This window comes from Homalodisca vitripennis, chromosome X (assembly GCF_021130785.1).
Source record: "Homalodisca vitripennis isolate AUS2020 chromosome X, UT_GWSS_2.1, whole genome shotgun sequence".
NCBI classification, from domain to species: domain Eukaryota; kingdom Metazoa; phylum Arthropoda; class Insecta; order Hemiptera; family Cicadellidae; genus Homalodisca; species Homalodisca vitripennis.
The window spans coordinates 116,359,589-116,382,294 of record NC_060215.1 but is presented as its reverse complement, the minus strand read 5'-3'; the positions used below and the strand labels follow the sequence as shown (position 1 = coordinate 116,382,294).

Below are 22,706 nucleotides of genomic sequence, written 5' to 3'. Positions count from 1 at the left end.
ACACATAAATCTTGGAGATCGGTTCAGTAGTCCTTGAGAGCTGAGTGTTTCGACTATGTATTAATTTATAGGATCAGAAATCAGAAATTCTTTATTGATAATCTTTAAAATTACAAGTAGCGTCAATTAACAAAAAGTTTACATAGTTGATGTAATATATGCTAGTTGAAAGACCGGAGGTAGGTTAATTAACCACCATCAGCCTGTTTTTTTAAGTGTGAATGTCACACCCATTGTTAATACTGTACTGTATACATTGCCTTGTCCATATGGCTACTCAAGGCTGTTACAGCTTAATACTCCTAGTATATCTTCTTAGTGAATCCTTTTTAACACATAAGTACCACACTAATAAACATTGTTGGGAAATATAAAAAATGTCTTAAAAATTATGCATTGTCACAGACATTACAAAACAATTTAAACAACAGATATGCTTGCTATCACAAGGGATAGAATTTTTAATACTGATGAATTAATACTTGGTCCCTCAATGGACTGAAATTTCATCTTTTGAAATTGGATAAATCTGCATACATCCAGGTTTTCATCAATGTCGTGTTCACTTCTGTCACCACTTGTATATTTGCTGGACTGCTCGTCAGGTTCATGTAGTCTAAGACTAAAGCACCTCTAGTCCTTTCACTGCGGTTCTCTACAAACCCATACAATTGCTGGGAGTGTGTTACAAAGCCCGGGCAGAGGACCACGGCAACAGCGTACGAATCGTAGGGAGTGTATACTTTTGAAGGGTGCCTCGAGAGTTGGGAAGTTTCCATTTTGTTCATGAAGCTCACCACTAAGTTATTCAGCTTCGCTAACACATTCCACCTCCAGAACTGCAACAAAACATTCAGTTCCGACTTTGATCTATTTTTTGTACAATATTTAGTAAATACAATAATAACTATGTCCTAGCAAATGGCACTCTGATTAATTCAATGTTTACCAGAAAAATATGAATATACTTACCGAGATACCATTTATGAGTACGGTATATTCAATGATGTTTTGTAAATTTCATGTTCAGTACCAACCTAACAGAGAGTGTGTCCTTAGATAAGAATCACTATGAACAACAGAATCCTATTAAAACGTTTTTAAAATATGAGAATCAACAATAACAGACTCATACTGTTTCTCATTCAGTACAGAATTGGAACCTCACATTCAGCAGGACATATTTTTCACGGGCTCGCCTGTATTTTTTTCCAAAATTCAATTTAAGACCTCCACAGCAGCTATAAAAAATTTTTTCCAGGGAATGTTTGTCTCCTTCCTGAGAAAAGCATCCAATGCCTTCGCTGATAGACCCTTATTTCCAGAAAAATATATATTTATCTAGATATGGTGACTGGTGAACACAGAAAAGCATGCTCATTTATCTCTAAATAGACCTAGGAGAATTGGGGTATATCTATACCAAGACATGAGAGAAATTGAATAATACAATAACAAATAGTACTATGAAATCAGTACCTACAGATTTACTGTAATATCGGGGAATATCATTAAAACAATGGTTCACATACTCAACAAAACCTCCTGGTCGTTAACAAGATGAAATGATTGTTTTAAATAACACACAATGCGTTTTTTTATTATTGACCATGTTGTAATATCAGACTTCTTGATTTAATAAAAGACCCACTTTTGGCCTTTCTGATGATGGTCAGTATGTTATTGTGATGCCATGTATTGCATCGTTCCTGTAAATCAATACAACTACCAACCAAAGTATTCAAAATTTTTGTTGGGTTTTTGTACCTTCCGAAATAGCCCATTTCCTTAAATTATAGTTACAAATCGTTAGTTATCGGGAGTGCCGATGGCCGAGCGGTCTAAGATATTGGACTTTGGATCTGAGTTAGGGATAGCGCAGGTTCAAATCCTGTCTGTGACTGAAGCACTTTTAATCAGTACCATCAACTTCGTACTATACTGCCTCTTCCCCTTATTCTGTTTGATAAGTTAATAAGATCCTCACAAAGGCCAGTGGCCCATGAGGACAGACAAAATAAGGCTTAAAGGGTATCAGTCAATCCTTTTATAAAAAAAATTGAATTGTAGAATTTGGCCCTGAAAACACTGGCCAAAGCTTTTACCAGGCACAAGACATATATGAGTGGTCTGTAAGATAACTACAGAAATAAACAATGTCACAGAATATGAACTAAATCATAAATTATTCTAAATTCAACTGAGGTAAATTAGCTATGCTAGTATCCTCAAGGATAACATACTGGATTTTATGCAATGTAACATAAACAGTTATACTCCCTACTTGTTAAATGCATTTGGCCGGCCAAGTTTTATTCCGTTCATGATACTTTACCTAATGTACATTGGACATACATTTAGATGAATGCCTTAATAATTTTTTTTTATAAAGTTAAAATTATGGGATATTAAGCATGTGTTTCCAGATTTATACTTGTACACATTTATGCAGTGTAAAATCTGCAAGGTAATGTAACTATACACAAAGTGTGTTGCAACAGCTTTTATGAATATATCATAGAGGCATGGAGAGAATACCATGAGATATTATTAATGGGCTCCTAAAAAGGACAATTGTTTGTTCTGTAGAAGGTAATAGGAAGAAAGGCAGGAGTTGTGTTTTAGTTTTCTGAAGTGCACAATTTCATTCTCTATCTGGCATGCATTTTAACCTTAAGGGGCACACCATTTTTTTCCATTCATCTAGACCTTTTAGTTTTAATGCTGTAGAATAGGTTATGAAGAAGTATGACATAGTGTGGATTGACGTTTGGAGATGACATCCTAAAAGAGTTAGTTACTAATGCCTCTGGTGGAATTTTGTGCGAGGGGGAATGTGCCAAGTGGTTCCATTTTCAGTGTGCTGGGAAATCTAAAAAGGAATATTCATATTCAAAACGCGAAAAGTCTAATTATATATATGGAATTTGCAACAGGCAATCTAACCTTAAAGTGAGTGTAGAAAGCACTGCATCTGCAGCAGTTAATGGAAACTCAACCAGTGATTCTTGTGAATGACTTATCTATATAAAAATTCTGAAGCAGCAAATTTAAAATTTAACTTAAAGCCAACGCAAGAATTTGTAACAGATTGGATGCATTGCAGGCAGAAAACTTGCCTCTACTTTGAACAGCCATACTGAGGCCATTGGCAACATTTTAACTGGAAACATAACCAGCTATCTTATTCTAGTATACTAAAAACTAGAAGAAAAGCTATTAACTGCTTTTCCGTGAGTAAAAGAATAGAGTCAATACTACTGCACAGGAGACTCGTGCAGTATACTGATGACATGACTCTCTGTTTCAATGGAAAATCAAAGAAAGTGTTGGAACAACAGACTTTTGTTGACCTGAACTGCCTCCAACACTTCCATAGTCTCAATCTCACAACAAAGGCCTCAGAATCCAATTTTGTGAACTTCTATTTGCGAAGTGGAGATTCTGGGTGGAGGCCTGCCATAATGTAGGCAGACTCTGTTCTAGAAGAAACACAATCCACTAAATTCTTTGGAATACACCTTGATCAAGGGTTGACATGGAGTGCTCACATTGACTCAGTTTGTATCAAATTAGCATCAGGCATTTATGTTATGAGGTCTTTAGCCAAATACTGCCCGAGTCAGGTACTGATGACGGCATATGATTTAGCCACATCTTAACTACGGATTGGTGGGGCTCTAGTGCAAACAATCAATTATTGAGATCCTCCAAACTCCAAAAGAAAGCGATTCGAATCATTGCAAACATGAATTTCAGAGTTGTGCCGACCAGCCTTCAAAAAGTTGCAACTGTTAACTCTGCCCTGTCTATACATCCTGGAAACAGTTTCAAACTGTATGTACAAATGTACCCTGATGAGGGTAGAGATAACTACCGTTCTGGAAAACAGAACGGTGGTTTATGAACACTTGCCTTCGCAAGTAGGTGTCCATTTTATCACCAGATTGCCAGCTTCCATAAAAAATGCACCAATGCCTAAGGTGTTAAAAACCTGTCTTAAACGCCTTTTAACGTCAATGGCATTTTATAATGTCTGTGAGTTTTTGGCATGTAACTGGGAAACCACCCATTTTTAAAACATACCCTGGCGTTGAAGATGGTGTAAATTGGCAAGTGACTGGAGTGAATGAGTGCAAAATTTGTATGTGTGAATGTGACACTGTGGTATGATTGTATAATGTGCAAAATTGTATATTAAATGGCTGACTTTTACCATATAATGTATATTGTTTACAGTAATACAAGATTTGAATTTGAAAACTGCTGATGTAAATGTTGACAATAATTTGGTTAAGGTTGATGGTGACCAAAATGTTTTGACTCCAGCGATGGCAATTGACAATTCAAATCCTGTCACTCAGCCTGGTATTTGGGGTAGATATGTATCAATCTTGCCACCTAAATCTTATTAACCAAAAAATTCTTGTCCGGAATTGGCAAAATCATGAAAATCAAGAAGGCATTCGAGATCTCTGATGTTGAAAATGAAAGCATGAATGTGAGGCTGCATGATAAGGTTGGGGCACCCTGCTCTTTGCCAAACAGTTTCATATTTTCAGTCTCAGCTGTCCCTGTTCTTGATGGGCTGCTAGAGATACTGGAACCGGAACATGAAACACTGGAATTGGAACTGAGTAGTGGAAACGTAAACAACAGTTTTACTGAAGTCGTCTACAAAAAATGTAAACCCAGGAAGGCCATTGGTAAAAAGTTTTCATATAACTAACCGTGCATCAGTGGAAAATGATACACATGAAGTCTGTGGAAAGAGTAGACATATTTTTGTCTCCCGCTTTGCTGAAGACATCAAATGTGAAGCCTTGCTAAAGTATATATTGGGTAAGGTTAAAAGTAATTACGAAATAACAAAATTAAAGAACAGGTTACAGTTCATTTAAAATTGAAGATCCACACCCTCTGGAACACCAGATTTCTGGCAAACTGAAATTCTTGTAGATCGTTTCAGATAACCTTGTAAAAACCTTCCAACATCTTTTTTGGAACCCGACCAAGAGTTAAACATCGGGACATAGGCCTAGGCTTAACCCCACCTGATGCCCCTAATTGGCATAAATCTGATCTGGACCACTGTTTCCCAAGTGAAACGATTATAGTTCATATCAATGTACAGTCAAACAATGTGAACTGACTTGAAGTTTTTAATAGGCAAACAAGGTGTGACATATTTGCATCAATGATCACTGGTACACACAGGAAGATATCAATATTTGTATACCATCAGAATTCCTTCTTGCTGCTAGTTTCTGTAGGCCTACTTCATGGTGGAACAACAAACTTTGTATGAGACTCTTTTCAACATAGTTTCACAATTGTAAACCTTGACACCTTCAATGAACTCAGACTAATGGAGACTGCAATGATTGTATTTTGTTCTTTAAAGCTGATAATAGTGTCAGTGTATCAAACTCCTGACTCGTCCATTGATAATTATTAAGAAGTTACCTCAACTCCTTGACATAATTTCTTAAAATAGAAATTACAAGATCATTATAGCAGGAGACTTAAACATCGACCCCAGACGAAATAGTATTTTAACAGTTAAGTTTCTTAATACTCTGAAGACATATGACTGTTTTTGCCTTAATCTACTCCCTACTAGAGCTGAAGCCTCTTTGGACAACTTTATCTCTAATTTCCACCCCCTCGACGTATGCCTGTATGACTATTAAGCCCCATCTTTCCGACCATATTGGACTAGTGTTGGAGGTAAAGAACTCCTGCTTTTCTATATCCACTTCTCTAATTTCGAATAACGAACAGACAATGTATAACTAACTATTGAGTGTTAAATGATACTTGTATTAATAGATATAAGGTTAGGCTAAGTGATGTTGACCGGTAATGTTAATGAGCTAAATGTTGATTTTAATTCTTTTAGGCAAATTCTGTCAACTAACTTAAAAACTATAAAAATTAAATCAAGAAAAAAGTTAGTCAATAAGGCCTACAAAACAAGGAATTGGTATATTCCTTTCCTTAAAAAAATTAGACAACTTCTTGATCTAAGACATGAAAAATGTAAAAATAACTCTGATCTTTTAGTAAAACATAGAAAACTCAAAAAGTTATAGAGAACAGATAGACGTAATTAAAAAAGTACTTACTTTTTAATTAATAGACGTAATTAAAAAAGTACTTACTTTTTAATTAACTGTACGTTTAGTATTACTGTTTTCCATGAATGTCTACAAGTTACTGTTACTACGTATGTCTATATTTAAAAATGGGATTAAATGAAATGTAAATAACTATTGTATGATTGCTCTAGTACCTGTAATCTCTAAAACTATTGGAAGTATAAAGATAATCCAGACTGATAACTATTTTAAGTTTTTTCTTTCAAAGTAAAGGAGACACACAAGATCTTATAGGTTTAATCCTAGGTTCATTGACACATCTCTCAGAAAAAACATAAATACAATTTTTTTTAAATATTAAACAACTTACTCTATTATTTTTGGAGTTACATTTCCTTCCCTAGAGGCTTGCTCATTGATAGTTATGAGTTGATGAGAAGGTATAATAGAGAAAATTTAGGAATTTTGGTAAATTACACTTCATGTTGGTGGTGAAAGGGGAAACACATTGGATATACTATCCAGCTCTTCAGGAATTATTTCCAAGTATATGGCAGACATTAAATGAGCTATTGCTCCATGGTATCACTGCACCAACCTACTGACATGTAATAGATTTGGGTTTTCTTTAAAGTTACTTATAATAAAAATATTATATTGTTGTGTACCATTTTATAGGTTATGTTAGAGCAGCACAACACAATTACCAAAATATATGGGGTTTTCAGGACAAAATAAAAGAATCTCTTTTGTAGACATATTTCAGATTGTAGATTCAGAAAAAGTTTGAAAAGTTTGCCCAATTACCTTTGAAATTATAGTTAATTTATTCAAAGGTCCAAGCATTGATGTTAAAAGTGAGGTGAAGAGAAAAACACAAGGAGATTGTAGACTTTTGGAAACAATAAGCTACCAACAGGGTAAAATACAGCTCTCCAGGAATTACTTTCAACATTGGCCAATTTCAACCTTCATTGACTGTTACAAGGTTAATATAATCACCTGAGTAAGTTCATTCTCAATAACGGTCTCCATGGGCAACAGAGTGACCGGCGCTCCTGAGACTGAAGCTCTGTTCAATACAATGGAAGCAGCATCAGGATCCATGTAGAAATTAAACTCTACTCCTGGAGCTGCATTTCCTTGACCTGTCGAACAATAAGAAAGTTTTAAGTCTTCATGAATAAAAAGGATTAAAAAAAAAAATACTTTTAATGTTGCGCAATATAACCTTTGACTTAATGGAATATATTTTATACTCCACGGAGAAAAAACAATTCAAACAATTTTTTCTACATGTGTTATAAGCACCAATTGTCCCATGACACATCCAGACAATAGGCAAGTCCTTCTCACACATTGCTAAGCATACCTGAGTGATCCTGCAACTGCTGAAACCCTGTTTATAGTCAGGACAGTTGTATATAGCAGAAGCATACGAGTATACATGATGCTTTAAGATCTCAGAAGGAAATCATGTATATTATCATAAAAACAGTTTTAGATGAAAAGAAAAGTAATTTCAGGCAGCTTTCCAACAATATTTAGGATGACCTATAACTTTCCTTTAGGATATGGTATCCAAGTTTTCAAATTAAGGTACACATTTCACACTTATTGAGATTTTATGAACCACATAACTTACATAATGAGTCTGTAACATTCCATTAAAATGTAATTTATTACTGATCATTTACAACATAGTTTATAATTTTATTAACAATGATTTACTGGGCAAGGAGTTTATTACCTACACGCAAAATACTTTTTCACACATTCCACATTGTTTACAGATAATCTCGGTTCTCCTGCATTCCCTAATTTAAAACGATAGCTTTAATAAAGTGATGGTATGTCACTATCAATTAGGGTATTGCAGTCAAACTTCATAGAAGTTTAATTACAGGTTCTGTCTTTTAAATTTAAAACACAGAAAGCTGTCCATTTAGGAGTTGAACATGGTTTCTATATCACATTAGCTCCTGAATTACACAGAGAGTAGAGGAATAAGCACATATATTGCAGTATAGAGTAATCACTACATACTGTTACAGAAAATTGTTACTGGTCTGAGTTCAAGTTTGGTTTCATATAGCACAAATCTAAAGGTTTAAGGCAAAAATTATTTAGCTGTAAGACCCCAACATTTTTTCAAAACTTTGGATCAGAAATTATTGTATCATTATTTGAACAAGAGAGAAACAACTGAGAGAAAGAGATACACCTGTGATAGATAATACATAGAAAGAGACCATTTCAAATTGTAATAAAACACAATGATAATGCAAATGAAGGTATTAATAGAAAATGTTTACATTTATAGGCTCTGTTGGCTTGAAAAATAATCATACAGACTTTGATGAAGTTAACAATGATATTCATAAGGACTTGTATTTCTTTAAAAGAAAACTAATTTAAGTAATTACCCAAAGAACAATATTAACCAACAGTCAGCAGAAATTAACTTAGACAGTCTAAAATAACCTAAAAGCAGTAAAAGTTAAAAGCTAACTAGCACAATAATCATAATACCTTACATTTTACATGTGTTATATCTACTGTTCGCCACTTTATAACTATGAGTGCACAATATTAGTAATTTGTGCAAAAATGTTTTTTATAAATCAAGTATATATAGAGAGACAGAAAAATTTTGCGGGTATATGGTCAATTTGAACTTGATGAGAAACTCTTCAATTTCAAATATCTTGTATTAATTATTCCTGTAATAATTATTAAAGTTTAAGAAAATTTAATCAAAAATAATTTTAATAACAATGACAAATATTTTACTTAAGTAAAACAATTGTCTAAAACTAATACAAGATAAATATATATATATATATATATATATATATATATATATATATATATATATATATATAAACAAAAAAGTTACAGTGAAAATACAATGTTTTAGTTGGATTTTCTAGCAAAGCTCGACAGAGCGAGCCATTCACTAAAACTACATTTTTATGCTCAAATAACAAAAGATTCAGTCAAAACTAGCCTATATAAAAAATCAAGAATAAACTTTGGAATCATATCTTGAACTTTCCAAGGGACAAAACTTCTTAAACTAAAAAATTCTAAAAAATGGCAGCAGAGTAACTTTATCATGGCAAGTTTAATAAATTAGTCATTGAGATACCATTAAAATATTATATCCAATTAACTGAATGTAAAAAACTAATATTCTGATTATCTGGTTTACAGAATATATCTGTGTAAAACATTGCAAAATTTCTACATTTTATAAATGCTATAAGTACGTATAAGGGCAGTGTTAATATAGCACAGGAATTAAAAGTTTCACACTTCAGGTGATGCAATTCTAGTCAGATTATCAACCAAATATGGACGATAGCTTCAAGCCCAATAAACGCTTTTTTGGCTGGTGCCACCTCCATTTAATTATATCTTTCCTGAGTTTCACATAGAAAGATACTAAAAAATTGAGACAATGTATATTTGAAATAACAGTGTAAAAATATTCATACTTATTGAATTTGAAACGTTTTACCAACTAATTTACTCCACTTCAAGCAATTCATGGTTTGTAATGAACTCCTAGTTTTTTAGAGTGATTAAAAGCTCTTTATTTATAAAATTCTGAAATGCGGAAACTTACCTTTAATGCTCCCTCCTAGAATGACCACTCTGCGAGCTTGCAGTAGGAACTGAGGGTTTAGGTTGATAGCCAGTGCTATATTGGTCAAAGGGCCAAGGCATATTACTGTTATTTCCCCTGCACATACATAAAATAAATAAAATTTAATATTTTACTATTGTGATAAAAAAATATTAAAGACCAATACCTAATATGTGTAAACTGGAACGACAATCAAAAAATTCAGTAAAATTTCCATTGTACTGGAAATTATTCAATCAGACACATCAGAACCATAATTCATTATCATGGTCGAACTGCTCACACAAAACTAACATCCACCTGACAGCTCAGTTTAGATCATCCATTTTGTTGTCATCACACAGAGTATCATAGTTTTGGTTCTGTTTTTCATCTAAAATGGTATCATATCAAAGGTTTCTTTTCACGCCTCTTTTCTTCAACTTTTTCTACTTAATTTATCTAAGTTTCTACCTCCTCGAGTTTTAAGTTTTCAGTAGTGACTGTTCATATTATTGATTAACCCTTCTCTCTTTTGTTTTTATTTGTAGCTTCAGGTTCAGATGCTAGAACTGGAGAAATATATCAAAATATGGTTTCTTTACTGTACTCGATAGACCAGGAATTAGTTCAACAAAGTGTAGGTCTACTGATGTGGGATCTTACACATAATTAACATCCTCGTTAATATTTACTACTCATCTTCTTGCTTTTAATTGATTTCTCAAGCTTTGTCTTCTACCAAGACAATTTTTTTTAATGTCTGAGCCATTTCAAAGTCGCTACATTGAAATTTATATAGTTATTTTCTGGTTTCTGTAAGCTGATATTAGCATTCCTTTTTTAAGGTAAAATCAATCTTTATTATGAAATCCAAGTTCGGCATTGAAATTATTTAGGGTATGATTAGCTTGTACATATTCAAATTTCGGCCACTGCAAGTTCATAAATAACATAAAGCAGAACAATTTTGTACTAATGATCGGTTAGTTCCTTTTATTGTTCGTTTGTGAAGATTATATTTCTTCCTGATTTAGGAGCACTTATCTCACTGCACCTCATTTTGGTCCTGATAGTACCCTCAAGGTGTCCAAAAGTCATAGCTACTTCTTTAATTTGTTGCCCTCCCTAAACAGATGTAATTGCTTCTTGTAACTTTTTCCTAGTCCACTTCTCTTTTCCATGTTCCTTTTGTAGATTTCTCAGCATGTATAGAAAATTAAAAATGTCGTGTAAGTAAACTTATTTGTGGTAATACCACATGCACGATGAGGGAAATACCACATGTTGTCATTACTCCACACTGTACTGAAAATTAGAACTAATCTCAATTTAACATGAATTAAAAATAGTGGTAGAGTTTAGCTAATAAGTGTATATGAGTATTAAGTATTTAACAATGCACGAATTGATAGATATAATGTAGTTCGCATTAACTGGAATCGCCAAAGTTTTTAAATTTATAGCATTAATGCATTTATATATTTATTTTTGTGTTGGTGTTTTTACAATTAATTGTGAAAGAATACTGTATGATTTAGAAATATCAAAACAAAAATAAAGGGTGGGAACCTATTAAGTGTTTATTATTAATTAGGAAGAGCGCAGTACCAACCAGGCATATTATTTTCTCATTATAAATATAAAACATGGGGACGTATTATTATTGGAACTACACCACTTCTTAAGGCAACTTTCATTGTTTCGATTCTTTATTTAGATTGTATTCAAATAGGGGAAAACAAATTACTGAAATATAAAGAAAAAACAAAAACTCTCAGTATTCTCTGAGGTATTTTAGGTAAATTCAAGTATAAATTAATACCTTGATTTCAATTTATATTAGTGAAAATTGAAGTTAGTGATGTCATTAAAGTCTCAGAAGTATTGATTTGGTAAAAAAATAAATCTTCATGCTATGGGAGGGGAAGAGATCATGAAATCAGGGTACTGATGGTTTATAGCTCATGGCTTGAGTAAAATTGGTTTAACCAAAAAACAACCATAACAAGTCATTAGTATACACAGCCTGTATTTGAAGGACAACAGTGAGGATTCCCATAGATTCATCACTTTACACTGTAATCCTCTCAAATATACTTGTACGAGCTCAGTTTAGAAATGTTCGTACAAGAGTATAAATTTAAAATACATTTTTGAAAGCAGATTTAGCAGCTGAAATGAAAGATTTTAGGATAAAAAATATATATCTAATATTTTAAGCATAAATACTGTTGAACTGCATCTGTTAAGAACAGTGTTACTCATATCAAGCCTTGGGAAAAGTTTTTGGACTGGATGAGTTACCGGGTAAATTAAAATATAAACTGAATCGAAAATTGAATGTGTAGGAACATTAAGAAATTTATTTTTCTTACAATACCACAATATTACAAATCTTGCTCACTATATATGAATTTATATCATCTTTTTATCCCTATAATCAGACCAATCTTATAATAGACAAAACAGTAATACAATTCTATGTTTACAAAATATAGTTTTATTTGCAAGAAAATTGTTACCTCCAAGTACATTAACTATATATTGACAAAGCAGATAGTGGCCCCATGACTTTCCATAAGGTCCATGCTTCTAACTCTGGTACAGTACTAAACAGGGCATAACGTATTCAAGGATCAACGATCCCCATAAAAACTGCTGGAGGCTCATCACTTCAGCATTGTACATTCTCATCGCAAGTCAAAACAAAAGTAATTTAATTTACATGATAGATTTTCCTTTTCCTTAGTGTGTTAACATTGTCATGTCTGAAATCCTGCTGTCCTTTCAGATTTCCATTGGTTATATTTCTGTCCACACCTTAGACGGAGATGTAAACCTCATAACAGGCCATTAGTTGAACTGTGATTATTAGAAGCAAAATCAGAATAACTGAAGTAATAGTTAAGGCCAGAACCCCCTTTCTTTAATCAAAAACGTGTTACAAATACTAATAACATAGAAACCTGTAGAAATAAAACAAAAATTATTTCAGATCTGGCATTATACAGCCTTTGTTTAGTATTTAATTATATCTTGCATAAAATATAATCACTGCCAACCATGGCTTTATTTGTTTGGGCTAAAATAGGAGGGAGGTAAAGGCGTTCACAATACTAAATCATAGTTTTTCACACTTGATTATTTTAGTTTTATACAGCTAATACATAATAAAAGTTATGTCACTGCCAGTGAAAGAGATAAAGGAACTAAGTCACACCATATTTAGTCCCTTGAGCTCTTTAACAAACACTAATATAACTATTACAGTACTGATAAATCTGATGGTTAGTTTTAAGTGAGAAACTAAAAATTTGGCTACAGGACAAAATAATCACAGAGTTCTAAAACAATAATAAAACTTCTCTGCACCATAATTCACTTTCTATCATTCACTATTTTGTTCCAGGTTTACTTCCTGTATTTTCAATTCATTTTATAATTAAATTTTGTTAGACTGTTGGGCACTTAAAACCCCTTGGCTATAAACTTGTATATTCTTGTGTAACTTACCTGGATATTCACTGACAGTTCGAGCAAGAAATGAGGCAGCGTGTTCTTTCTGAGCATTGGATGCTGAAGGAGGATTGGAATACGGCACATCTCCGAGCCCATCCTTCCCGAAATATTCATCACTATGGGGTGAGTCAATGAGACCAGAATTACTTCCTGTATATACTGGGATCTGCAAGAAAGGTTTAGCAAATTACATTAAGCCTTAAAAATAATCTCATATTTTTTATTAATAAACCATGTTGCAACTAAAATAACTAAATAAAAATGTATTTTCCTTACAAGCAGTTTTAAGTAGTTATATCAAATTAAAATGTTTTTGAATGTCAAAAGTTGAATTGGAATTACTAGTCTTGGTAGGTTAATGTAGTCTTAAGACTTAATTAAATTAATATTTTAGTAATTCACCTCTTGTGTGAATGGAAAAAATAACTCACTGCACACAGTTAAGTGATCTACTTGGAAAACTAACCTTATAAATACCAAAATGGTGCCATGCCCCATCAATGTCTCAGTGGGACACATTACAAGAAACCTCCCTGTCTAGACTCAAATATAAGTGACTTTCTTATAGGGAAAATAGTTGATTTCTTTTTAAATTTTACACATAAATGGAGCTGTCACGGGTTGTTGGACTGATGTGGTACTCACACGCCAGTCCCTTAAAGTTTCCCAGTGAAAGTACTCAAAGGCAACTAACTTAAAACTAAATTATCAGTAAGAGGGAACCCAAACTACAACATTTTTAGGTTGCTAGATGAGTTAGAGAAAAGGTTTTGAACGGTTGTTGAAACCAACTAGTTTTGTAAAAGCAGTCATCAAGAGATGTTTAATTGCCAATACAGTTCTTGAGCTTACGATTCCACAACTACGTTGGTGGTGCAGGAATTGAACTGCTAACACCCGTTCTTTGTGATGGTTCATTCTGCCTAAATGAGTGGTGTAACAATCAACTATTGAATTCAGTCAAGTGAATGTCATGTTGGCCACATTACTATACCTACAGATGGAACTATCACATCCCAACCTAACTCGAGGATGATTCACAGCCAGAATTGGATCTGTTCAACATCCCATATGAGATCCATCCCAAAAAATGCTTGATGGAAGCTTGCTTATATATCATCACTGTTAATAATAAGGAACAGTGGTTGCTTGACCAAGTTATGATATAAGTGCTCTCCCAGATGTGTGAATACACCCTGACTCCAGGTACCGAAAACACTAGATTGTCCTACTCACTAGATAGGATAGACATCATCCTATATCAGCTGGAGATCAGATGAAGACCAAGAGCACCGCAAAGCATTTGAAAGATGCTTGAAACTAAAAATGTGTTGGAAACAGATAAGTACTGTAGGAGACCAGTTGATAGAAATCACCAACTCAATCTTTAAGACATCTGATTTTTTTAAATTGGTAGACCTTGATTACCATATGGTATTGTTTATGTTTTAATCACTCTGTGCTTTTCAATAAGTGCAACATATGTTTAGATACACTGTACAAATATCTCGACACAAAATGCTGGCAGGACAGAGGAATCATGTTCTCCAAATAGGTAATGCCTACAAGACTCTGAATATGTATAGTCAGAACCAGCTGTCCTAATAACTGTGGCAGATATTCCTATCAGATTGTTTGCATCTGAGAGAAAGCAGGTTTAAGAGCAAGAAACAGTGTGGTCACCTGACCTGGAGTTAAAGTACGCACCATAACAGGAGGAAAAGAAAAATGCAGGCAAGACACATTAAGTTAGATTGGTAAACAGCATTGTTGATTAGACACCTGCAAGAGTGGATGGAGTAGCAACATGAAGAGGTTGAATGTTTATGTATGTTCACCCAATCTGTTGCTTGCATATTCCTGATTTGCACCCAAATAAAGAAAATTAAATTCACTTAAAATACATTGAACTCACTGTTTCAGATTTAGACCTATCCATTTTACTGGAACTCAAATCTCAATAGTTATATAAATAATTTTATCAAAACACAATTTCAAAAAAAATTAGTTATTATTTTTACTTTTAATCTAAATATGACAATAATGGGTATATTTATTTGCAATACCAGATCTACTCAATGCGTATCAATGAAATGAGTAACCCATTTCATTTTCCAGAAAGACTTAACGAGGTTGGTAGGTTGTGAGGGTGATTCCCAGATTCTGGGTGTTAGCCCATTACCTATGATCAATTTTTCTAAATGTTGCAGGTTTGATCCTATGACCAATGTAGGACACAGATTTTACAACATCTGGTTTTGACAACATTTTTCCTAAAACGTGTTTTAATGTCTATTTTCTAGAAAAACCCCCAAACAAATTTTCCTACAAATGTGATGACAAGGGGTATAAGGGTACAAACACTTGTTCTCTTGAAATGAAAATGTATACAAATGTGAAGCTCCCCCCTCCCTTTGAGGAAAGGGTGCATACTAACGGGGACAGGAACAATCTGTAAAATACAAACAATGGATCACAGAAAATGAGTCAACTCCTAGCCGAGGATTGTTTTTAAAATTTTAATTAACAGTTTATAATCATAGAAATAAAAATTGGTTTAATTAATATAGTTATTACATATTAAGTAAAATACAACAATTCATGTCACAGAGCAAATCTAAATTCATAATATGCCATGTTTACCAACTGCTCCAGGTAGCCTATAGCCTCTTGTGTAATATACTTTTTAAAATTTAGTTCAGAAATAAAAGATCTTAAAATAGAACACTATACTTAAAGGTCTTTTTATACAGTGTGTTCCAAATCAAGTATTATTATGTTTGAATATTGACATCAAATAGCCTAGCCCTACACTGGACTAGGTGGACATTTAGGCTTAGATCAATTACAAGTGTAGTGATACCCACATCCATTATTATAAACCTAAAATGTACTTTTGCATGCTTTATTGCAGTGAATTATTAGTATTCATGGTTCACGAATTGGTATAACATAGCCTAGATCAAAATGCGTTTCATTGGTTACATAATTATTGGTTTCGTAGTTATGAAACGACATATTTGGAAAAAATACAACTACTCTGACAAAAAATAATTTCTAATCAAAATAAATCATGTTTACTCACTTCTTCAGGTGTAATTATTTTATTTTTACGAGTGTTGACGTACGCCAAATTGACATGCCAAATTGCCTCGTCAATTTAGGAAAAAAACAGTGCAGAAATCACAAATCATATAAAGCAGTTGAGGTTAACAATCACCTGATTGCTCTCAGCCGTGCTTGAAGCAGGTATGCCAACGTTTACGTTACTGAATGAAATATTTGTAATTTATTTTCCAAAAGTGTTACCATCATAACCATCATACTCATAAACAAGTTCACGGGCATTAAGTCTATTTTCTTTAATTTAGAAACTGGCAGTGAAACCCTAAAACACATCAAATTGTACCGGATAGCTTTTAAAAGTTGAAAAGTCTACATGTATAAACAAAAAAATTATAAGAATGGAGTTCTGTATTCTTCCCATACTTGATGACGATAGACACTAACAAAGCTTGACAGTAATTATTTTACACTAGGTGCAAGTTTAAATCAACCTGAATATGATTATTGTAGCGGAAAATGTTTCCATTGTACACAACAACAGAACAGCCAACAGCTACTGAGCAGTCAATAGTTCAATAGCATTTGCTACAGAGTTAGTAAATAAACTTATTTCTCCCAATGACTATCCATGAGAGATAAGGAATAGTCTACAGGTGGTGTTTTGTGTTCATGTTGTGCTCTCTGATTTTTTAAGAAATTTCATTAGTTTTTTTAAAGAAATTGTAAATGAAATGTACACCTCATTGTTCAGTTTGTCACCAGGTACAGTTTACAAATAAACAGCTTTCACAACATCAAGGTAATATCTCACATTTTTATTTTTTTCACAATAAGTTTCTGAAAATATTGGTATATTATTTGCAAGCAAAGATTAGATGGACAGAGATAAGGAGGGACCTCTCTATAGATAAGGCAGTGCTCACCTTTGGACCTGGTTGTGAGCTGCTACTGATAACTTAGAACCATGAACTGCTACTGATTAACTAGATTCAACAGATTATCAGTTATCATCTATACTGCTTATCAACCTTATCCATTGTGTTTATTTACAAATTTTTGTGAGAAGTTTCTCACTGAGTGTTGACTCATTGTAGATATTAGTTTCATCCAACTAGAGTCAGCGGCAAGATGGCGCCTGGTAAGCATTCAAAGTGTGGAGGCTGCCTGAAAAATTGTCTCCAAAAATAGTAGTGGAGTTAGTTGTGATAAATGTAAAACGTGGTTTCACATTTCTGTGTGTTGGGATATCGGATCAAGAGTATAAATTTTTTGTGTGAACTCAAAGGTAAAGTTTTCTGGAAATGTGAAATGTGCCGGCTGGCTACATCGTCTGATTTCTGAAAACGTAAGTAAGCCTAACGCTGACTCTGCAACTGCTTTGACAAGTCTGTATGAAGATGACTCTAACTTTCGACAATGTTTTTGATCACATCAAACTGTTAACGGATCAAATATTTAATCTGACAAACAATCACAAGGATTTAAGTGATATAATTGGACACTCTGAAATATGACAATGTGAATCTGAAAGCTGCTGCATTGGTTAGTCATGAGGAGGCAATTGCCCGACCTTCTGACCCGTGAAAACCAACTGACTTATGCTGCTCAGCTAAAATCTAATATAAATGCTGCTAAAAATCATAATAAAGAATCTTTTATAAAAACTAAGTAATAAAATTCAGTGTGCTTGATCAGTCAGATGAATTGGACACAGATGCTCAATTGACATCAGCAGTGCAACATGGCGGTAAACGTCTTCAACCAGCAAGACAAGTAAAAAAAGTTGCTCAACAAACAGATGTTTTCCCTCATACCGGTGGCTCGTCACGGTGGAAACGGTGGTTCTGGGTCAGAAGCAGACGAAGCAGTTAAACTCTGATGATCTTATGGAACAACAACAAAGTCATGGAGGAAAACACATAACCTCAAATATGGAACGTAGTGAACGTGAGTTTCAAGAACCAAGGTACAATAGAAATATGGCCAAGAAGGTTGGTGGAATTAAGAAGTCTAAAGTTTCAAGGCATATTCCAATTATGGGACAAATGTTTCCCGAAAAATAAAAGCAGTTGACAAATGAAGTGGCTATTCATCTCTAGACTTTTCGCCTGAAGTGGAAAAAGAAGATTTAGTAGTTTTCTTGAGAGATTGTTTTTAGTCAAGATATAGTCTGTACCGAATGGAAAAACCAATTATGACACTTACAAATCCTTCAAGATTGGACTGCCTGAGTGTGAAGTGGAAAATGCTTTAAAGCCTGATGTGTGGCCCCAAGGAGCCTTGGTGAAAATGTTCAAATTAAATCGAAAGCCTAAAAGTTGGTGGTTTTTTAGGAAAAAATCCAATGTCACAAAACCAAGACTAGGCCTAGTTCAACATGACGTGAACGACTCAGATATCCTTGAAATATACTCTTGAGCCTAGGCCTAGGCCTACAGTCCAAAACGTCAGGCTATTGTCGGCTAACACCCAGTCCCTACTGGACAAACTACCCGAATTGGAGCTTATTTTGTCTATAAACAATTATCTTGCTCTCTGTTTTTGTGAACACTGGTGTAATCTCCAAAATCAAGATTTAGCTGTCCTGGAAGGTATAATTGTAATTACAATGTTTTTGTAGGACAAAGCAAATCAGAGGTGGTGTTGCAATCTACCTGAAAAATGAAATAGTATTTCAAGTGTTAGATGTCTCTAATCTCTGTTGTGAGTGCCACTTTGAAGTAGTTGCTGCTATTATAAAACATCCACCAAAAAATGTATTTAATCTCTGTTTACCGCACACCTGATGGAGATCACAGTATTTTCCTAGATAACTTTGACAAACTTCTATTTTCACTGCTAAAATACAATCTTCCTATTATTGTTTGTGGGATTATAATATTGATGTCAATGACAACTGATATTTTTACCTTACAGTTTTTGAATGTTTTTACGATCAGCTGACTGTCATTATTTAAATAACGAACCAACTCGAGGATTGGCATGCTTAGATAATGCAATAACAAATATAAGTAGGGGCTACATTTCCACCAAAGTATTAAGAACCTCCATTACTCTGACCACTTGTGCCTTGGACATTACTTTTTAGGCTAAATTCTCCCTCTATTTTCAGAAGGTACAAAAAACCGACGTACTGTTTAAAACGCTGTTTTTGCTGAAAGAAACATTATTGAATTTAATCAGTTTCTTGCTGATGTTGACTGGAATACTGTGTTTTGCCAACTCCTCTGATGATTGCCTGTTTGATACTTTATTTCATATTTCCTGGAAGGTATGGATAAATGCTTTCCTTTTAGGACTTATATAGAAAAGAGGGCTCAACAAACATCAAGACGTAAGCATGTTACATGGTTTTCACAGCTTCATCAAAAACTTAAAGAAGATGTACTCAATTTACATGTGAATTACTTGTGGTCTTGTAGGTATGGTCATATTCAGGGATGAAACAAAGAGACTATATACCGAAGCAAAAAATATATATAAAAGGGAGATTAAAAAGGCAAAGCTGGAGGCCAATGCTAGCTATATAAATGCTTCTTCCAATAAATGCAAAGCTGCTTGGAAGGTTGTGAATGCAGCAAGAGGCACTTCATCACCATCTGCTCAGCATGATATATCACCAGATGAGTTCAACAACTATTTCATCGATGCTGTAGCTGCAATACAAGATGAGATTGAGTCCTCAGTTGATGCGTCCTTGGATCTTCTCTCAAACCACCCTCAGCCTGATGTCATCTATAAATGGAAGCTTGTGTCAAGTGAAAATGTCTTATCTCTCATTAATAGCATAAAAAAGAGCAGTGTAAAGATATCTATGATATCAGTGGTGGCCTGTTTAAAGAAAAGTGTTACCGTGTGTTGTGGAGCCCCTAACAACTTGTGTCAACGATTGTCTGGTTAAAGGTGTTTTTTCCTCAAGCTCTAAAAAGTTTTCTAAGGTGGTCCATATATTTAAGAAGGGTGAAAGGTCATCTCCTAGTAGCTACAGACCGATTTCTGTTGTGCCAATTTTTTCAAAAATGTTAGAAAACAGTGATGAAGCACCAGGTGAGTGATTTTTTTGAGTTGCACTCTCTTTTTCAAATTCTCAATTTGGTTTTCGAGAAGGTAGGTCAACTGTGGATGCAGTGGAGGGTCTTGTGGTATCTGTATTGGAGGGTTTTTGAAACTCACTGTAGCACTTTAGCAACCCTGTGCGATCTCACAAAGGCGTTTGACTGTGTTCCACACGAGACTCTTCTCAAAAAATTACATTATTACGGCATAAGTGGTGTGGAGCCTAAATCTTTTTCAGTCTTTTTTTAAGCAGTCGCACTCAGAGAGTTTGTATTGGCAGCAAACTGTCTGAAATAGTAGATATAAAATTGCGGAGTACCACAGGGATCGGTCTTGGGCCCTTTTTTGTTCTTGTACATATAAATGATTTGCCTGTAAATGTTAATTGTAATTCTGTTGTATTTGCCGATGACTCAACTTTTTTTCTGTAGAAACAAGCTAGAGATGCTATCTGGTATAAATGGATAATTATATTACTGAGAAGTTCCATTTGGTTTCAGTCTAACGGTCTTATGCTAAACCAGTCTAAGACTCAATCTATAATTTTTTTAGTTTATGTAATCGTGAAACTGACTTAGGCTTTAAGATTATGATAGTGTCAAATTATTAGGTATAACCTTAGATTCTAAATTAGCTTGGAATGCCCATGTAAATAATGTTTCTGTCAATGCTCTCCAGAGTAATTTATTTACTTAGACAAATTAGAAAGCTTGTCCCAAAACAATATGTAATTAATGCATACTATGCTTTTTTTAATAGTATAATTTCTTATGGTATTATTCTTTGGGGAAACTGCAGTGATGTACAGAGAATCTTAATTCTACAAAAGAAAGCTTTAAGAATTTTAACAAACTCTCCTTATAGGGCACATTGCAAACCTCTTTTTGTTCAAGAAGGTATTCTTACTGTGATAAATCTGTATATATTTGTTTGTTTATGTAATGTTAAGAATAACTTGCAGGACTATTACACGAGGAATGAATTTCATCATTACCATACTAGATTTAATGCACTGTTAGATTTACCATATGTTAGGTTAGCAAAAACTCAAGCATCACATAAAGTTATAAGCATCAAATTTTTAATAGATTACCTTCTAGTGCCCGATCTGTGCCTATAAGTATATTTAAAAGAGTGTTATATGCCTGGTTATAAAAGAAAACCCATTTTATCATGTACAAGAATTTTTTAATATGCCTGACATTGATGTTATTTTTTAAGTGTATATGTTATGTGTCTCTTAAAGTTTTATTGCTACATGTTGTGTTTTTTAAAGTAGTCTAGTCATTGTATTTTATACGAAAAGGTATTAATCATAACTTAGGCTGTGACGATGTCTATTGCACTGTTTCTGGTGTTAAATGACAAATAAATTTTCTGATTTCTGATTTCTGAACTCTTCCAATGAATAAAAAGATTGCAAAGATTGGGTTAGATGAGATCGATAATTATTTTTATTTTCAAATTTCTCATATACTTAGAAAAGCCATGGAAGAACCTGATACCAACTTGATAGATAGGGTTTTAAAGGTAAATTTTATAGCTGTTCGGTATTTTTGAATTCTAAAAATGTTCTTTAATCTCTTACCATACCCATGGACTTCCCTACCCAGAGCAAAGCCAAATTTGAATTTTTCATAGACGGTGACCCCGAGGATGTAGAAGTGGTTTAATAGTAATCTTCAGTTACTGAAGGTATCTTGTTTATTTTTTCGAAGTCTAAAGACTATTTCAAATGTTTTTAGAAGGTTTACCACAAAATATGGTCTATTCATAAGGCCTGCTCATTAAATCATGCATAAGTCTATTCATGAGGAAATGTTGGTGAAATAAAAATAAGCCATTTTCCAAACCTTAAAATTCCAACATTTTACAAAGTTACACAAGACACATATACCTCTTATTTTGTTTTTAGGAAACATCTCCTCAAGTCTTTATTTCATGTCAGCCCTCGTGTGAGTTGTATTTATAGAAATTACGTGATTGTTGGAATTAAGTTGAACTAGCAAATTCAATCATTTATAACGGGATATTATTCACTGTACCAACATACTGCTATTCAGTCATCAGCGTTTATAACTTGAAATTGTTCGAAATCGATGTGAGACTGTATTAAGAATCGGATGCCTGAATTGAAATGTGCTAAGGTCCAAATCACCAACTCCAACTTCGATTTTATTTTTACTCACACATGCTGAATGAGGTGTCCCATTATACATATGAAGGTAATATTACTTAAAACTATCCTAATTGTTTTTCGAAAGTCTCTTGGGAGTTTCAGGCATTTCAGTAATACAGAAAAATCAGGTACACTATGTTTCAAGATCTGC

At 33.7% G+C, this 22,706-nt stretch overlaps 1 protein-coding gene across 2 annotated transcripts in view; it reads right to left on the bottom strand.

The window, feature by feature from the left end:
* Positions 1–132: 132 nt before the first annotated feature.
* LOC124369813 (uncharacterized protein C1683.06c-like) overlaps positions 133–22,706 on the bottom strand; it is a 71,637-nt gene continuing 49,063 nt past the window's right edge. For both annotated transcript variants that reach the window (XM_046827926.1, XM_046827927.1), the window contains exons 3-6: positions 13,249–13,420; positions 9,733–9,849; positions 7,104–7,249; positions 133–839 (exon numbers count right to left, since the gene is read on the bottom strand). In XM_046827926.1, coding sequence (XP_046683882.1) covers positions 507–839; positions 7,104–7,249; positions 9,733–9,849; positions 13,249–13,420 — 768 coding nt within the window. In that variant the 3' untranslated portion in view covers positions 133–506. The remainder of the gene's footprint in view (positions 840–7,103; positions 7,250–9,732; positions 9,850–13,248; positions 13,421–22,706) is intronic.